General features: G+C 36.8%; 1 protein-coding gene across 1 annotated transcript in view; it reads left to right on the forward strand.

The window, feature by feature from the left end:
* SETDB2 (SET domain bifurcated histone lysine methyltransferase 2) overlaps window positions 1-16,970 on the forward strand; it is a 57,474-nt gene that overhangs the window by 6,165 nt on the left and 34,339 nt on the right. Inside the window, exons 4-13 of the mRNA XM_081943856.1 lie at window positions 502-583; window positions 2,357-2,908; window positions 3,469-3,588; window positions 5,316-5,485; window positions 7,212-7,410; window positions 8,319-8,418; window positions 9,481-9,592; window positions 10,461-10,777; window positions 13,615-13,703; window positions 14,940-15,053. Of these exons, the coding sequence (XP_081799982.1) occupies window positions 502-583; window positions 2,357-2,908; window positions 3,469-3,588; window positions 5,316-5,485; window positions 7,212-7,410; window positions 8,319-8,418; window positions 9,481-9,592; window positions 10,461-10,777; window positions 13,615-13,703; window positions 14,940-15,053 (1,855 nt within the window). The remainder of the gene's footprint in view (window positions 1-501; window positions 584-2,356; window positions 2,909-3,468; window positions 3,589-5,315; window positions 5,486-7,211; window positions 7,411-8,318; window positions 8,419-9,480; window positions 9,593-10,460; window positions 10,778-13,614; window positions 13,704-14,939; window positions 15,054-16,970) is intronic.

Consider the following 16,970-nt stretch of genomic DNA (forward strand, 5'->3'; position numbering starts at 1 on the left):
TGCATCTATTTTGTCCCTAAGCTTGATGTCTAAAAGTACTGAAAAGAAATTCAGCGCAAACTCTGCCCTTCAGATAGGTAAAACCACCAGGCTCCATCCTGTGCAAATGTTTTTATGGAGTTGGAGTGGGGACATCATGGTTTGCTCTCTAATCCCCAAGTTTTTACAATAACAGTTTGATTCTGCATGCATCCTCCAGCTTTTGGTAAGCGTGATAGTGACAGGTTAACTTATGTGCAGTGGAGGTGGACTGTATATTTAATGAAATCTGAGATGAGGAAGAAAAAGTGAATTCCTCTTCTGTATTATATTACAATAATAAATTAACATTTTAAATACTTTTTGCCTGATTAATGTTTCTATATTTGCATTAACATTAATCTTAATGATGCAGTTAATAGTTTCTTAAATGCATAATCGTGATAAATCTAAATTGTGATTTTAAATGTATACTTTTTTATAAAAGTATAAGTTTTTATGTTCTTTTTCCTGTTGTTAAAGAAAATAAGCATATGCGCAATCTGGATTTACCTCTGTCTGCTCCAGGGAAAATTACAGAAGATGCTGGAGATGATTTTTCTTTGTAAGTAAAACTCTATAAGTACATAAATTGTCTTTTTGCTGTTTTTATATCTTAGACGTTCAAGTTGAAACTTCATTTGGAAAGTAAAGTACACTAAACAGGTTAGAGCACATCAGTCAAAATGACTGTTCTGAATATGAATTTCAGCCTTTCCCATTATTTCTCTATCTTTTTGTCTATTTTGGATCTTATTTTACCTTCTCGTTTTAGATTGTTTTCAGTTTCTGCCCTACTCTCCCGCACTTCTCTAATTCATCTTCCTGGTTACTGCCTGCTCTCCTAAACCTTTTTCTCCCTGACCTGTCTTGAATGGCAAATACATACTTCTTTTGGATACTAAGGCTGCATAGCTAAACATCGCTGAACATTTTATGATAATTGGTGGAGGAATTTCCCTTGAATCTGTATGAGAAAGTCTGTGTTGCCCAATCAGCATATGTCAGCATAGTTATAGCAATTCTGTGTGTCATTGTCTGGAGATTCTCAGTCATCCTGCCAGAAGCGATGAAGTTTCTTAGATGAGAAGCGAAAAATCCTTTTTTTCCTGAAGGAAAAAACAGTCCCGTTCTCTTTAAAAACAGCACCTTTGAGATCTCTGGTGTTTCTCAGCCAATGGCTGCGTGTGTCACTAATGGCTCACAGGAGTCTATGTGAGGCACAACTTCCTTCCCCAACCCAGGAAAAGAGCCCAAAAGAAAGAAAAGTGGGGAGGTGGGCAGAATTCCTGGTCTCCTGTTGAGCCTCTGGACACAGCATTGCCTTCAGTCCAGAATTGGAGTAGTTAGGGATTGCACAGGCTTAATTTCCAGAATAAGTTTTTTCACAGTAGTTAACTCTCTCATTATTTGGATGAGTTTTAATCAGTTCCTTTTAGGCAAAATCTGTTCCTACATCAACAAACGCCCTATGTAGGCATAGTTTTCTGATTTGTGGATAAATGGGCTATTCCCCTATTTAGGCAGGTAGTTGTTCAGCCCAGGTTAGCTTTTGCTCAAATTAATTTGACAATATCAATAATAATAATGCACTTTTTATGTCCTTAAAACTTACTATCAATGATAATGTCTCAAAAGAATCCTCATAAACATATTTGTATCTTTCTTAGAAAAGATTGATGGAATTCAGGTGGGGTTTTTTTCAGTGTTTTGTGTTGTTTTTAGAGAAAACTTAGTGGAACATAACAATATAAAAGGCAGTTACTTATATAGATTAAAAGAAAATTGTAGAAATTCAATTTATAAATATTATTGGATTAAGATCATTGTGTTGCTTTCTTAATGCAAATAACTGATGGTGAAAGCTGCCTGAATAATAAATAACCAGTACCTCTGTCCAGATTTTAGTCTACTTAAAGGTGAATCCTACATAGAATCTCTCAGGCAGGTGTGTCAAACTCTCATCATCATGGTGGCATCACATGACATATTGGGACTTCTCCCCCCCTCACTAAACTGGGCGGGGGTGGGGCCAGCACGTTACGCGTCCAGCCCACAAGCCACAAGTTTGACACCCCTGCTCTAAGGGGTTCAGTTACCGTAATACAATAGCTATCTGCCACTCTTTTTTTCCTGTTGCACTGAGATTATATACCAGCCTAGGCGGTTGTCACGCACATTCCCCTTTGCTGTGAGGGTAGGATTTAAAAAAAAGCATGCATCAAACATTGAGTTATCAGATTCACTGAACAATATTATGTATGAGCAAATTCTAACATCTCACTGATTGGTTAACACTTTTAAAAAATGTTTTTACATGTATGGCTATAAACGGCAGACTGGAAATTGATGAGGGAATGGATTTAAAAACTGAAGGCGAATCTACAGAGACATCTTCCAAGTTCTACCAGGATCATGTCTGTTCTAAGAAATGTCTTTCCAAACGACCATGGAATTCCTACAAAGGAGAAAACCCATTGAAGTTACCAATGCTGTGTCACTTCCAGAGATGGCATGCCAAAGCTGATTCTGGCTCAAAATCACACGATGTGCTATACAAAGCTCCTTGTGGAAAGAGCTTGAGAAATTTTAAAGATGTGCAGAATTACTTATTTCAAACAGAATGCAGCTTTTTATTTTTAGATCACTTTTCTTTCAATACCTACGTGCAGGTATTCAGAAGCAGTTCTAGTCCCCAGGCATTTGTCACTGATCCAGATATCAGCCAAGGGGCAGAGACTGTACCAGTGTCATTCTGTAATGATATCAGCCATGATCGGCTGCCTTGCTTTAAATACCGGAAGACCTCTTGGCCCCATGGATACTTCTTGAACAACTTCTCCAGCAGTTTTCTTGACTCCTGCAACTGTACCGATGGCTGCATTGACAGGTGAATAATTATCCATTTTTAAGCAGCATTTTGAATAAAGTTTTTATTTTAAGTATGGGTGTAGTGATGAAATAATGGAGTGCCAAAGTATGTTTCTTTAAAATAATGCCTTGTTAAAGGTATCTGTGGCATCTACAAGATTTGAGATTAAACACAGATACATGATTATTTTTGTTTACAAAATATGCAGAACCTTGAAAGGTCCTATTTAAAGGGGAAAGGTCAGCTTGCATTGTAAAGGAATTATTTGTTGAAAGCCTTAATTTTTAAACTTAAGGAAATATCTTCCCTGGAATATGTAAACTATCCTGTGTAATTGTTCTTCACTTGCATGTGAAATGGTAGAGCATTAAGATGATTCTGTGAAATTACATAAATGTAGAAATATGGCCATCGGTGGAGAAGCCCATCAAAATTCCAAATGAAAATACAAGAGAAAGCACTTAATATGTTTGCTTTCTCTGAAAATGTTATCATCACACCAGAATCCAGGGGATAAATGGGCCATGTTGCTTTATTTCATATCCTTATTTCCACTAGATCTACTGTGTGCTTTCTAGGACAAAATGTACGTGCCTGCTTCTTACTAAAAGAGCCTTCTTGAAAGCTTCTATGTCTCAGAGAAATGGACCATCTCACGGTTATACTTATAAAAGGCTGGAGGAACCTATTTCCAGTGGGTAAGGAATACTATGGTTAAGTTTGTGATACTTGTTACATTGTATCTAATTTACTCACGTTTCACTCATATAAACTCTGTTGTGTTGCTGTTTTATATTGTTATAGTTGGTCGCACAATCAGGCAGATATTTAGACTGGGTTTGGCATTCTTATCCACCCATGAGGCCTTCCCAAGGACCCAGGATAGGCATCTAATGCTGTTTAATGATGTTAAAGGCATAAAGATAAGGCTATAAGCTGTTCCAAGTAAATTGGAATTGCAATTTACGATTGACTAATGATTTTGTCAATGCTGATTTTGTCAATATTGATGACATTCAAATGGTGCTCCAAATGACTGTACTGTATATATAGGCGGTATTGAGTAGCAAATTTCTGATTGTTTTTCCATACAGCTGCAGATATTACTATCAGTACTACTACTATTAGTCTGGTGCATTTGAGTCAGGTTTGATACCAGACTGCAGATTTTTTTGGAAAGGTTTTTAAGAAGTGGTTTGTGCTTCCTGCTAGGGCTGAGAGATTGAGACTGGCCAATGTCACCCAGCTAGCTTCATATCTAAGGTGGGACTGGAATTCATAGTCTCCTGGTTTCTAGCTTGGTGCTTCATCATTATGCCAAACTGTCTCTCCCTTTTAAATAATAGTTTATAATTATTAGAAAGTTAGTTTCTCATTTCACCAAGGAACTAAAGGGGGAGGAAATGCAACTTGTGTTGAAGAACTGCTTCATGAATCTAGGTTGGAGCCTGGATGGTTATAGCTTAATGTGTTTGCAACCCAGGTTTAGACCTGAAAGCTATAGGCAGTTTTTATAGCATTTTAATTGCCCCAAATTGACCTATTTGCATTATATGTAAACCTATCCTTTATTACTTACGTGAGGAGCATTCTAAAATAAAAGGTTGTAAAGATGTTGTTTTGGTCATTGTTTGTTTTGAGCATGCCTGATATCCTTGACTTATCATTCATTTAACAATGGTTTGAAGTTACAACAGCCTTGGGAAAAGTGCTTTATGACCTATCCTCAAAGTTACAGCCATTGCACCATCCCCATAGTCTGATCATAATCCAGTTGCTTGGCACCTAGTTTGCATTTACACATGGTAAATGTAGTCACGTGATTACAATTTTCAACTTTTCCAACCAGCTTCTAACAAACAAAGTCAATTGGGGAAGTCAGATTTGTCAAATGACCACAATGATTCTCTTAATATCTGTGGTAAAAATAGTTGTAAAATCAGGTCTAGCCATGTCATGACTGCATCGACTTATAGAATCATAAGACTTGAAGGGACCTTGGTGGTGTGCTAGTACAACCCTCTACAGGGTTCGTTGCAGGAGTTTTTACTGCATCCCAGACAAATGGTTGTCCAGTCTTTTCTTGAGAACCTCCAGCGATGGAGCACTCTACAACAGAAATTCTCAATTGTGCTCATAAGTCAAGAACTACCTGCACTACATTGTGTCTCTGTATTGAACCTAAGTATCAGTAAATACATTCTCTGCTAAGGAATTGCAATAGTTGTTAAAACAAAAGACACAATAAATAAATGCATTACCCAGGAATGCCAATTGGTATAATCTTTTTCTGTCCAAACAAGCAGCATCCATATTGGAAGACCCAAAGGAGTGAATGTGTGTTTGCTTATCTGTCTGTGCTCACACACACTTTGATGCTTTCCCCCATAATCCTCCTTTATCTTATCTTTGTTTTGTGTATCAGAGTGTATGAATGTAGCTTCCTCTGCAGCTGTGACAAGAACATGTGCCAGAACAGATTGGTACAGCATGGCCTTCAAGTTCGCTTACAAGTCTTCAGCACTGAAAAGAAGGGCTGGGGAGTTCGCTGCCTTGATGACATTGACAAGGGAACATTTGTTTGTACCTATGCAGGTAGAGCAAAAGTATTTTAAGTACAGATGATTTTATTTTATAGGTGTATGCCCACATGCGCATATTATCCATACGCACACATAAACACAAAAGATTGAGTAATCACTGAACGTTTCAGTACTGAGTATTATGATTCCACTGTAGAATTAATATTTGCATAGGTATTCGTTGAGGTTAATTTGTTTCCATAGGAATATTTTAACCATTTCTTCTGTTTTCAGGCTAGGTAGTTAATTAGGTATTTCAAATAGATGCTTTACCTCTAAAAAAGTGTTTAAAGAAATCAGTATTCCAGTTGTGATTTTATTTTACTTAAAAGAATCTTGTCTAGCATCTTGTCCCGACTAGGCAATATTTTCTCTGTGAAGCTGTCTAGAGAACTAATTTTTTTATTTTATTTTATTATTTATTTTATTTATTTTTACTTCATTTTATTTTGTATTTTTATTTTATTTTGTATTTAATTTAATTTAATTTTATAATTTTATTTTCCCACCTTTATTACTTGATAAGTAACTCAAGACTGTGAATATACATAATATTCCTTCTTTCTCCTATTTTCCCAACAACAATAACCCTGAAAGGTGAGTTGAGCTGAGTAACTAGGCCAAAGTCACTCAGCTGGTTTTCATGCCTAAGGCAGGACTAGAACTCACGGTCTCCAGCTTTCTAGCCTGGTGCCTTAACCATCAACAGGTTTAACCCAGCATCTTAAGCAGCTTTATTTCAGAATCATAGTTATGCCCTCTTTGATAGCTATAAGTTATATTATAATTTCTTTAATTGGATATTATATTAAAATTCTTAAATATATAAAATTCCCTTCTCTCCACTCCCAAAGAAATGCCCATGACATAGTGAATACTACACTGAAACTTTTGGGAGCTGTTTCATCAGCAAATTACATTTTAGAGCTTTGAGATTAATGAAATTCTCCAGTTGGTTTGGAACATTCTTTGTTAGAAAAATCACAAATAGAATTAATAAAATATTTCAGTACATTCTCATCTGTTAAAAGGGAGGCTCTACTAATCTCTCCCTGTAGGGCTATTTTAGTCCCTTATAGTTTTCCGTTTACTCACACCTGACTTTAGCATCCTGGAAACTCAGAAGTTATTCTGAAGTTATGCATATATTTTTGAAATTTTAGTTTGCAGACATATTTACACTTATTAATCTTGAATGTAGAAGTAGAACTGTATTTCCGGAGTAGAAATCACTTCTTTATTTTTGGATGATCTGGTTTCACTTCCAGGTCATCCAAATTTCACTTAAGCAAGTAGCTAAGCACTCAACCACTTAAGATTGCTATCTGAGGGAGAAAAATATTCAAGTATGTCCTCACTAATCTGTCTTGTTCAAGCTGTTTTGTTTCAGTGGGAGAAGGTTTCAATTTGCTTGCTGCCGCAGTATGTTAAGGGGGTTTCTTGTTTCTTAGTTATCCCAAATAGACTTGACTTCTATCAGTTTTTACTGTCAGCGATTACAATTGAAGGGAGTGGTACAAAATTAACATTAAAAATGTTTTCTGAAATTAACATTAAATGTTTTCCTATCCTGCATTTAGATTTAGACTGTCTAATATATAAAATCAATAGGGCAAGGGGAGATCCACTTTAGGCATATCTGAGATATTCTTTTTGCCCTCCTTTTATTTTATTTTTGTTTATCTTTTTTACTGCCATACTTGGGGTATAAATGTCATAAAAACAGTGTTTTATTCTAGGGAAATTGATGTCCAGAGATGAACATTATCAGGGTAAAAATAGTGGTGAAATTGAAGAAGTTACCAAGAATACCAACCAGAGTTTATTTTCAAGAAAGAGAAAACTGGGTGCAGTCTGTTCTGATTCAGAGAATGAACCTACTCAGGACACTGGAAGAAAACAATCTTTACATCTGAATGCTGAAGGTCAACCAAATCAGTAAGTTAACAACAGTTACATGTTTAAATAGTTAGCCTCCCTTTACTGTTTGAATCTGGATAGAGCCACTTTTATGGTCCATCTAGTAGTGACTCATTAACACCATAAACATGTAATGTGTACCTCTTAACAATACAAGCATTTAAAAATTCATGTTAAATCAGAATATATACACAATTACTCTGAATAAGCATGGCTCCTCTCCCCTTGAGATTAATGAGGAAGGAGTTTATTGGAGTGTCTGGTTCTTTGGTGGTAGTAAAGAAAGAGAAAGAAATTAAGCCCACCTACCAGACCTGGAGAAGATACAATCCAACTCAGAATTATGTGTTCAGAATACTAAGTGAGAGTAGTATTAGGAAGTTGGTATTATTTTACATGTGCTTGAGGCAAATGGCTGATTTCTTTCAAGACGAATTTTAGGCTTAATCCCCACTGTGGATGAGTCTACCTTCTACCCAAACTATTCCTTTGTTCATCTTACCTCTCCTGATGTTTAATCCTCACCTCAGCCTTACAACATAAAAATGCAAATCGTAATATTACACAGTGTGGTGATGCTCTTTATTACAGCAGTTCCAAAACCTTCTCAAATTAAGTAGAAGCTGGGCTTTCAATATAGCTCAATTGACAATAATTAATATTATACAAATTCTTTTATTTCAGTAGAATATGCTAAATTTTCCAAGTGGAAGAAACTCCCAAGTGTATCTGTGAGTCTGTTTACATTAAAAAAAACATTTCAGTAAATTTGTAATCTTTGTAGCATTTACCAATACAAAATTTCCCCAAAATGACAAGGGATTTGCTGTAAACAATTATTTGGACAATTATTACAATTAATAATTTAAAAATTGTTTAAAGGATTCTACTTTAATGTATGCTATATAAAACCATGTTTCTGTTAGCAGAATTCAAAACTACACTTCATGCAAGAATTGGAATGTACATACTATTGCAAGACCTAAAAGTAAAACATCCCTTCTTCAAAGACGCCGGCAAGAACTAGTAAATATTCTGCATTTATTTTTAAACTGCCTTGTTGGCTTTTTACTTTATTTTCATCTATACTTCAAATATTTCAAATCTCTTCTGTTTCTAAATTTGGTAGCCAGGTAATTAGGGAAGATCTTACTTTGCTCAGTGAGTAATAATACAGTACCACAGTATTTCTCAACCTCAACAACTTTAAGATATGTAGACTTCAGCATGCCAGTTGGGGAATTTGGGGAACTGAAGTCCATGTATCTTAAGTTACTAGAATTGATGAGCTATCCTGCACTGTTCCTTCCTTCTCTTTCCCCCAGAATATATGTACATATTTTAATGAGATTAAAGATAATAAATTACCACAATTGGGACCCGAATGTCTGTTGCTAATCAAGACGGTTGTTAAATGAGAACCTTTTCTGCCACAGTTGTTAAGCAAATCCCTTCAGTTTTTAAGTGAATCTCATGGTTAAGTGAATTCAGCTTCCCCCACTGATTTTATTTGTTGAAAGCCAACCGAGAAGGTAACAAATGGCGATCATGTGAACCTGGGAGGTTGCAACCATCATATACACATGCATGGTTGCCAAGTGCCCAACCATGGGGATGGTGCAAGTCATAAATGTAAAGTAATAGTTGTAAGTGACTTTTTCCAGTGCTGTTGTAAATTGGATAGGTCACTGAACTAATGGTTACAAGTCGAGGGCTACCTGTATTGTGCAGATATGTGTCAATTATTCTGAGCTTGAAATAACTGTCTTGAGATTAAGTCAAGCTGTTTTGACCTTAATGAATGTGCTCCAACATTTCATTGAACTGGCAAATGAAATTGTAGTAGTCCAGTTCAAATTTGAAAAGGCTGTTTTGCATTTGAGCATTTCTGAGTTTGAAATATTTCATGCACCTTTGTAGTTAGGAGAAATAAGAGTGTCTAAGAAAAATTATTTTAGGATAGCACTGTTTGCTGAATCTACTTTTAAATTTGTCCTTCCAACAAATTTAACAACCAGCACTTTGAATTGCACTCAGGAGCTGGACATACTGGAATTCTCCCTTTCCAATTTTGTCGACTCTTACTAGATTCTCTCTTCAAAGGGAATTACTGATGCCAGCTCTGACGAAGACAAGAATTCTTTATGTCAGGTGTCAGGAACAAGAAGAATAACTCCAGCAACCAAAAAAGGAGATGAACGTAAAGTTGCACCTTTTTTTTCATTTTCAACAAATTTGAAAATAAAATTGCATATCCCAAAATCACTATTAAGGAGTTAAAAGTACTACAATTAATAAAGTCAAAAGAAAACTGCATAAAAATAATGCTAAAATGTAAAAGCATGAAAAATTCTTACCAGCACAGAAAAAACTATAATATTCTATTAATATCATATTCAGCCTTTGCCATGGTTTCTTACAGATAGCCTCAAATATTACCTCCCTGATACTCTGACTTGAAGAGTTTTTGAGCAGTGATGATCTACTTGTTTTGAACAGTTCAGAATGTATAGCTGCCTAGAACCCAAAACTAACTTCTTTGCTATGGGGGTATTATATATTTAGCAGGCATATGTGGGATCTGCTATGTAATATGTGACATGAGACTTATGATGCAGGTTTTTTTCTGAGCGTAAGCCATTATCAGAGATACACAGTTTTTAATCCAGAGAAAATAAGGTCCTTCACACCCCACATTTTCTATATTTGTTGGCAGTTCCTTGAAGGAGTTGTGCCTTTTCCTAGATTTGTATATGTGAACTCAGGAAGCAGAGATAGCACAATGACATTACCCTGTCATTATTTCTGGGAAAAGTGAATCTCCTGTAAGCAGCTGCCAACAGATAAAGCACAGTATTCACAGCAGATGCAAAGTGGCTTTGTCCTTTGATCTAAATACTGAAAACTTAGGTATGGCCATGATCGTGCTCTGAATCTGATAGAGCTTCGGATTCAAAAATAATATTTTAATCAATTGGTCTAGAAAATTTAAATCAGAGCATCTATACTGGAAGGTGTGACTGTGAGATGTTCCTAAATCATGCTAATCTTGAAATGCTTCTTTACAGAATCAAGCCTACAAGGAGAATCTGAGAAATTGGTAAACACCATAAATTCTGAAGCTAATACTGATTGCCATAAAGCGAATCTCCTTTCTGATGCTGTATTGAAAAGTAAACTACCTATGGAAGATGACAAAGAAGTGAAAAAGCAACATAAAGACATACTTGAATCAGTCAGCACAATAAAGGGAAAAACTAAGAGAAACAGGCAGGAACTGCCTTGCATGCAGGAGGCCGCAAAAATTGAGACATGCCCAAAGAATGAAGAAAATCCTTGTTTGCTGGATGCCACAAGGGAAGGCAATGTAGGCAGGTTTCTTAATGTAAGCTGTATTTCTTTACTTCTTTTGTTTCAGTTTATATAGCCAATAGCTTTGGCCAGCGAGCAATATTTAAAATCAAAGCTCCAAAATACACAATCACAACTATAAAAATTAAAATACACAGCAGCCAAGAAAAATGCAGCTATCACTAACACAACCAGGAGATGTGTCCCTTCACAGACTCAGGGTCCTGGGACTTCAGAACTTTATGAAAGGGCCAGTAAAGATGGGGACATCCTGATCTCCAGAGGGAGAATGTTCAATACTATGGGCACTATAGGCTCACCTTCTGGGCCCTGACAACCAACATTCCTTAGCTGACAGGACCCAGAATATGCCCATCCTGCTTGGCCAGTCAGGTAGAAACAACGGGAAGTAACCAGGTCCTAAGCCCTGTAGGGGTTTAAAGAAGATAACCAGCACTTTGAATTGTATCTGAAAGCATACTGGCAACCAGTACAGTTCACATGCACTAGTTTACTGTGCATGCAGCCACATTCTACAACTATTAAAGTTTTCAAATGCTCTTCAGGGGCAGCCCCATGTAATGAGTATTGTGGTAGTCCAGACAGGTCATTGTGGAATGAATAACATTGAGCAAGGCCTCCCAATCCAGAAACAGGCACAACTGATGCACAACCTGAAAGTGAGAAAAGGTTCTCGCAGCTCTTTTAAGAAGGTGTGAACTCAGAAGGACCTCCATATTGCTCATGATATCTATTTGAGGCAGTGCCACCTCATCCAGAATAAAAAATGGAAGACCTTTAGCCTGAGAACGTTCAAAACCTTAAAGCCACTAAGTTTTACTTGGGTTGAACCATAACTTCTTTCCTAAGAGAAAGGGGTCACCCAAATGTACCTAAGACAAGACCAGACAAATAGTTCCTTGGTTTCTGAGTTCCTTAACCACCACACCAATCTGGCTCTCACAGGATACCTCACCCTAAATATCAGATGACCTCATTCAGTGGCTTCATGTAGATATTAAACACTGCTACTCACCCCCATCTCCCAGAGGGGGTCCAGAACAATTCTGTGATTGATAGTATCAAAATAACACTAAGGTCAAGAATAGCAAGGATGGGGGTACTATCCCCATTCTAATCCTACAAGAGATTATACAAAAGTGCATTCATCAAGGTCTGCTACTCAGGCCTGAATTCCAATTGAAATGGATCAAGTTATTTTCTTATGAAAAAGATATCAGGTATCTTTTCATAATTAATATTATTCTAATTTTGAAAAATGTTAACAGTTTTGCTTGCTATGTGTTGAAATAGTAATAACAATAGCACTTAGACTGCTTCATATACCGCTTCACAGTGCTTTCCAGCCCTCTCTAAGCTGTTTACAGAGGCAGCCTATTGCTGCCAACAATCTGGATCCTCATTTTGCTGATCTTGGAAGAATGGCAGGCTGAGTCAACCTTGAGCCAGTGACCATCCTGGCAGTCAGCAGAATTAGCCTGCAGTACTGCAGTCTAACCACTGCGCCATGGCTCTTATACTGAATACTGAGAACCTTCAGCATCTGTCTGCAGTCTTCAGGAGCAGTGTAACAGCTTTACAACTTTTAATCTGTTTTTGTACTTAACAAATATGATATAAACATTTAAAGTCTGCAGCTCTTATTTATTCACCAATTTATAAAAGTAAACCAGTTATTTTTTAGTTTTATATTCTACAATTCACTTGTAAATATTGGAAAATCTTTTCAGCCTTATATTTAGATGCCAGTGATAAGAATAACCAAATGCAAGTGGATGATAATTATAAATGAGTGGGTAAATAAATAAATATGTTCAGTATGTAATTAATGATATTTTGCTAAGCCATTATGTCCACTGTAAGGAAATAGGGCTGAAGAGTGGAGCCAGGAAAAAGGTTAGGATTTGAAATGGAGGGAGGGACTTGATGTGAAGAGGTCCTAAGATGAGGTTTATGGTCTCTTCCCCTCTTATTCTTTATTGTATTGTTACTGTTGGAATAGAAGTAGCTGCCTTTGGCCTTTGAAGTTTGTTGTACTTGTTAGCTTCTCTGGGAGCAATTTTGTTTTTGCTTTTATTGGTCTGGTTGAACTCGGTGGTAGAAAAGTCACCCAAGAAGTGTGGATAGTGGGAGAGTCATTAATCTCTTAACTCAGTAAGCCCAGCACCAGGTACAAAATTATAAAGTTCTTGTATAATTTAACAATTAAAAAGAAATAGGAAATTCATCCAACAGAGACTACTAAAATTATTATATGGCTGATAAGAGAAAAATATAAGCTTAAAGAATTCAGAGAAGAATCTTAAGTGTAACCATTCACTGTGAAAGGCAGGGCTGTCTGCTTTTGATAGGGCAGGATATCAGGTCCCTAACTGGTGCTCTAACAGTTCGATCCCTGATCCTATTAAGGCTGAGGAGTTGATAAGGATGCTAACAATCAGAATCCTTAAAAGAGTGTTGCCATACAGTTTCTTGAAACACAAAGCTCGAAAAAGTCCTACAAGAGTGCTAGAGCTAACAACATCTTTTAACCAACTAAAGCAAAGCAAGATATGTTAACAAAATAAATAAAAATAACATGTAAAATATATAAAAAACAGCACTATGGTTTTATAACTTATTGATAATAAATTCACAGATTTTGTCCCTTTATAAAACGATTTCCTCTTTTGTTTTTTGTTTTTTTGCATTAATGATGTTAAACATTACAGAAAAGAATAGTTTGTTCAGACATTCATACCTGACTCAAGTAAAGTATGTTTGCCAAAAGAAATGATCCAAATGTGCACCAAAAGTATATTAAAAGAAAGCAGGTGCTTCTATTTTAACTGTTATTTATTTTGTTTATAGCACAGCTGCTCTCCTAATCTCTTCGTACAAAGTGTATTTGTAGAGACTCACAACAGAAATTTCCCCTGGGTGGCATTCTTCACAAAGAGGTTTGACATATTTTTCTTTGTTAACAAATCCTAAGCATAATTCTGTGAGCAAAAATAAGATTTCTACTAAGAAAAAATGTATAAAACTGAATACTTGTTCTGTGGTTATCTTCTACTGAACAATACAGAAGGCAGAAAATGGAACAGTGTTATTACTGAGCCATATTAAAAATAAAAACATAATAGCAAGTGTTTTATCCCTTTTATAAAGGCAAATATGACACAGCTCTAAGATTGTGTCTGATTTTTATAGCATAAGTGATTGAGTTTGAAGTATTATATTTTTATGTCTGCACTGTAAACAAATCTTGATATTTCAAGGAACTGATGAAGTTATTTTGAGATTTGAGCTTGCGGCAGTATATGTCTGTATTGATTAATAGCTACTTGATCTTAGAATGTTTATCTTTGTAACATTAAACACTTCTGCTTTTACCTTGAGTAAATGCTCTGAGCCTTTTAGATATTATTAAATGTTAATCATATTAATTATAAACCAGAGACAAAAAGCATGTTTTAAAGTGGGTTTGCAAACAATTATTAAAAACCAATAACAGTTTTAGTTGTTGCTGAAGAAATAATTTCCCTGGCTTTTCATTCTTGCTAATGTTCTCCTGCATGATCTCCAGGGACAGAGCATACTGTAGTGAAGTAAACCATGATTTCATTTGTTTGTTTAACTTTGTTAAGAACAGAAATCTTGATTAGTGCTACTTAAGCACTATCTGCTAGATATTCAAATTTAGTAATCTTAAAATTAAAATTCAGTAATCTATTACTATCATAGGTGAGGGGTAATTGCTAACACTTTGGAGGACAGAGGGATCTTGACAGATTTGAACATTGGGCCATAGCAAACAAAATGCAGTTCAGTGATAAGGAAGGTAAGATTTTGCACTTAGGGAGAATGGATGCCCTAGTGGCCCACCACTTGAGTATGGGCCAGCAGTGTGCTGCAGCTGCCAGAAAGGACCATGTAATCCTAAACTGCTTCAACAAGAGGGATAGCATCAGGATCATGGGAAGTACCACTTTATACTGCACCGTGAGATCACATTTGGAATACTGTACAGTTCTTATCACCAAGATAGCTGTAAATTATGTGAAGAGCAGACACTGTTGCTGCCTTGTTGGCAGTCTTAAGCCCCATCCCATATTTGTACACTCGTAAAAGTAAGTGTAAATCCTCATGGATTTTTGCTATTATTCTAATTGTATGGCATATTTGCTTTGCAGACATGTAAAAGCTGGAACTGAACTTACATGGGATTATGGTTATAAAGCTGGAAGTATGCCTGAGACAGAGACTACCTGCCAGTGTGGGAGTCTGAAATGTCAGAAAAAAATCTTGTAGAGTTTTTGTATGTATTAATCTAGAACCTGGTGAAATGGGCAGGATACAAATAATGTACTTTTTTAAAAAAAGGATTGATACGCACAACATTTTTGGATCAAGGCATCTCTGTACTATCTACATTTATTAATGGAAGCATCTCATTCTAGTCTAGGGCTGATTTCTGTCACTGCTCTGAGTTTTGAACAGCTTCATTGGATTTCAGTTTTTAGTGATTTGAGATAATTGCAAAGATATTTTTTTGGATCTCAAAAAGGAATTGGTAAAACCAGATTCACTAGTTCCTCAGGGTCAGGTCTAAGATATGCTGCTGATAATTTCCAGTATATTATACACAGTAGTGAGTCTCAAATGTATGAAGTACTGAGTCACATGGACTAACATACTAATATAGTAACAGGCAGCTAGCTTCCTATAATCATATTTGTAAAGATGGAATTTTTTTTAGCAAGCCATTGGCTATTGCGTGAAAAGATGGTAGTAATAAAAATATCCAGTAGAATAACAAAAGTTTGACAGATACGTAATAGCAGCACACATGTGAATCCTACAATACACTTTGCAGTGGTGGGATTCAAAAACTTTGACCACCAGTTCTGTGGGCGTGGCAGGGGAAAATCCCCATTCCATCCTCATTCTCAAAATTTCTGGTGCTGGTTCTCCAGAACCTGTCAGAACTGGCTGAATACCACCTCTGCAGCTTTGCCCCTTCCACCCAAATTCCTATGGACACTCGTAATCAAGAAGACCAGACTTGGCTTGGAGTGGCATACTGAAAATCGAGGAAAGGTTAGGACAGAGAACTGGTCCTAAAAGACAATAGCTGAAATGTACTCATTGTATTTAATTAACTATATGTATATTATTTTAATATGATATATTGGTCTGTATTTAATCATTTACTTTGTTGTATATTAAAGCTTTATCATTCAGTACCAATTTTTTCAGGCAATTTTTGTAGGACTCCTAACTGCTTTGACTTTCTTAGTTGTATTACATATTTATCATAAGTCAATTCTTGTGTACACAATTTTGTGTCCTTTTATTTAATTACTTGATTACTGTGATAAAAGAGTATTGATTCAGCAAATCTTATCATTCTTACTTTACACTTTACTTGTATGCCAAAGTCTCAAAAGCTCTGCCCAACTAACAAAGAAACAATCTCTTAATTATGTTATATCAGAAGCGTATTCTGATGGCTTTTTGATAGTATACTATATAGCCATGACAGTAAACCTTCGGCATGCGTGCCAGAGGTGGCACGCAGAGCACTCTCTCCTGGCACATGCATTGTCGCCCCAGGTCAGATCTCCATGACGTTTCTTTCGTAAGCTTCTGTTGCCCTGCAAATGGTGCAATAGAAGTTCACGAGAGAAAAAGATCTTACCTCTCGCTGCGCTTTCGGTGTTGGGATGCCCCACCTGCCAGCTGGTCTTTGGGTCTCTGCTGCACATGCGTGCATATCTGCACATGCATGTGCACAAGCCTGTGCATGCCTGTGCATGCGCATGATGCTCCGAATCTGATTGAACACAGGTAAGAGCCTATTCACGGACTTACCTTGTGGCATTAAGAGCGGCCAAACGTAGACAGTGCGCCACTCTTATTGCGTCCGCCGATAACCGCCCTGCTGCCCTGTTTCGGGTAACCCGCTCCCTCTTATTACAGAGGCCGTGGGAAGCGCCTTTACAGGGCAGAGCAGAGGAGTTTGGAGAATATCTGCAGGATAAAATCGCTCAGATCCGGAGTGGATGGGCCCCCTTCAGTGGACCAGAGGAGTCGTCAACAGCGAGTCTTGAGAGACCATTCTGGGAGGAGTTTGATTCTGTTGCCCCCGAGGATTTGGACAGGTTGCGTGGACGGCTGTGACCCACTACATGTTTATTGGACCCGTGCCCCTCCTGGCTGGT

Source organism: Natrix helvetica, assembly GCF_964273705.1.
Source record: "Natrix helvetica genome assembly, chromosome: 2".
Classification (NCBI taxonomy): Eukaryota; Metazoa; Chordata; class Lepidosauria; order Squamata; family Natricidae; genus Natrix; species Natrix helvetica.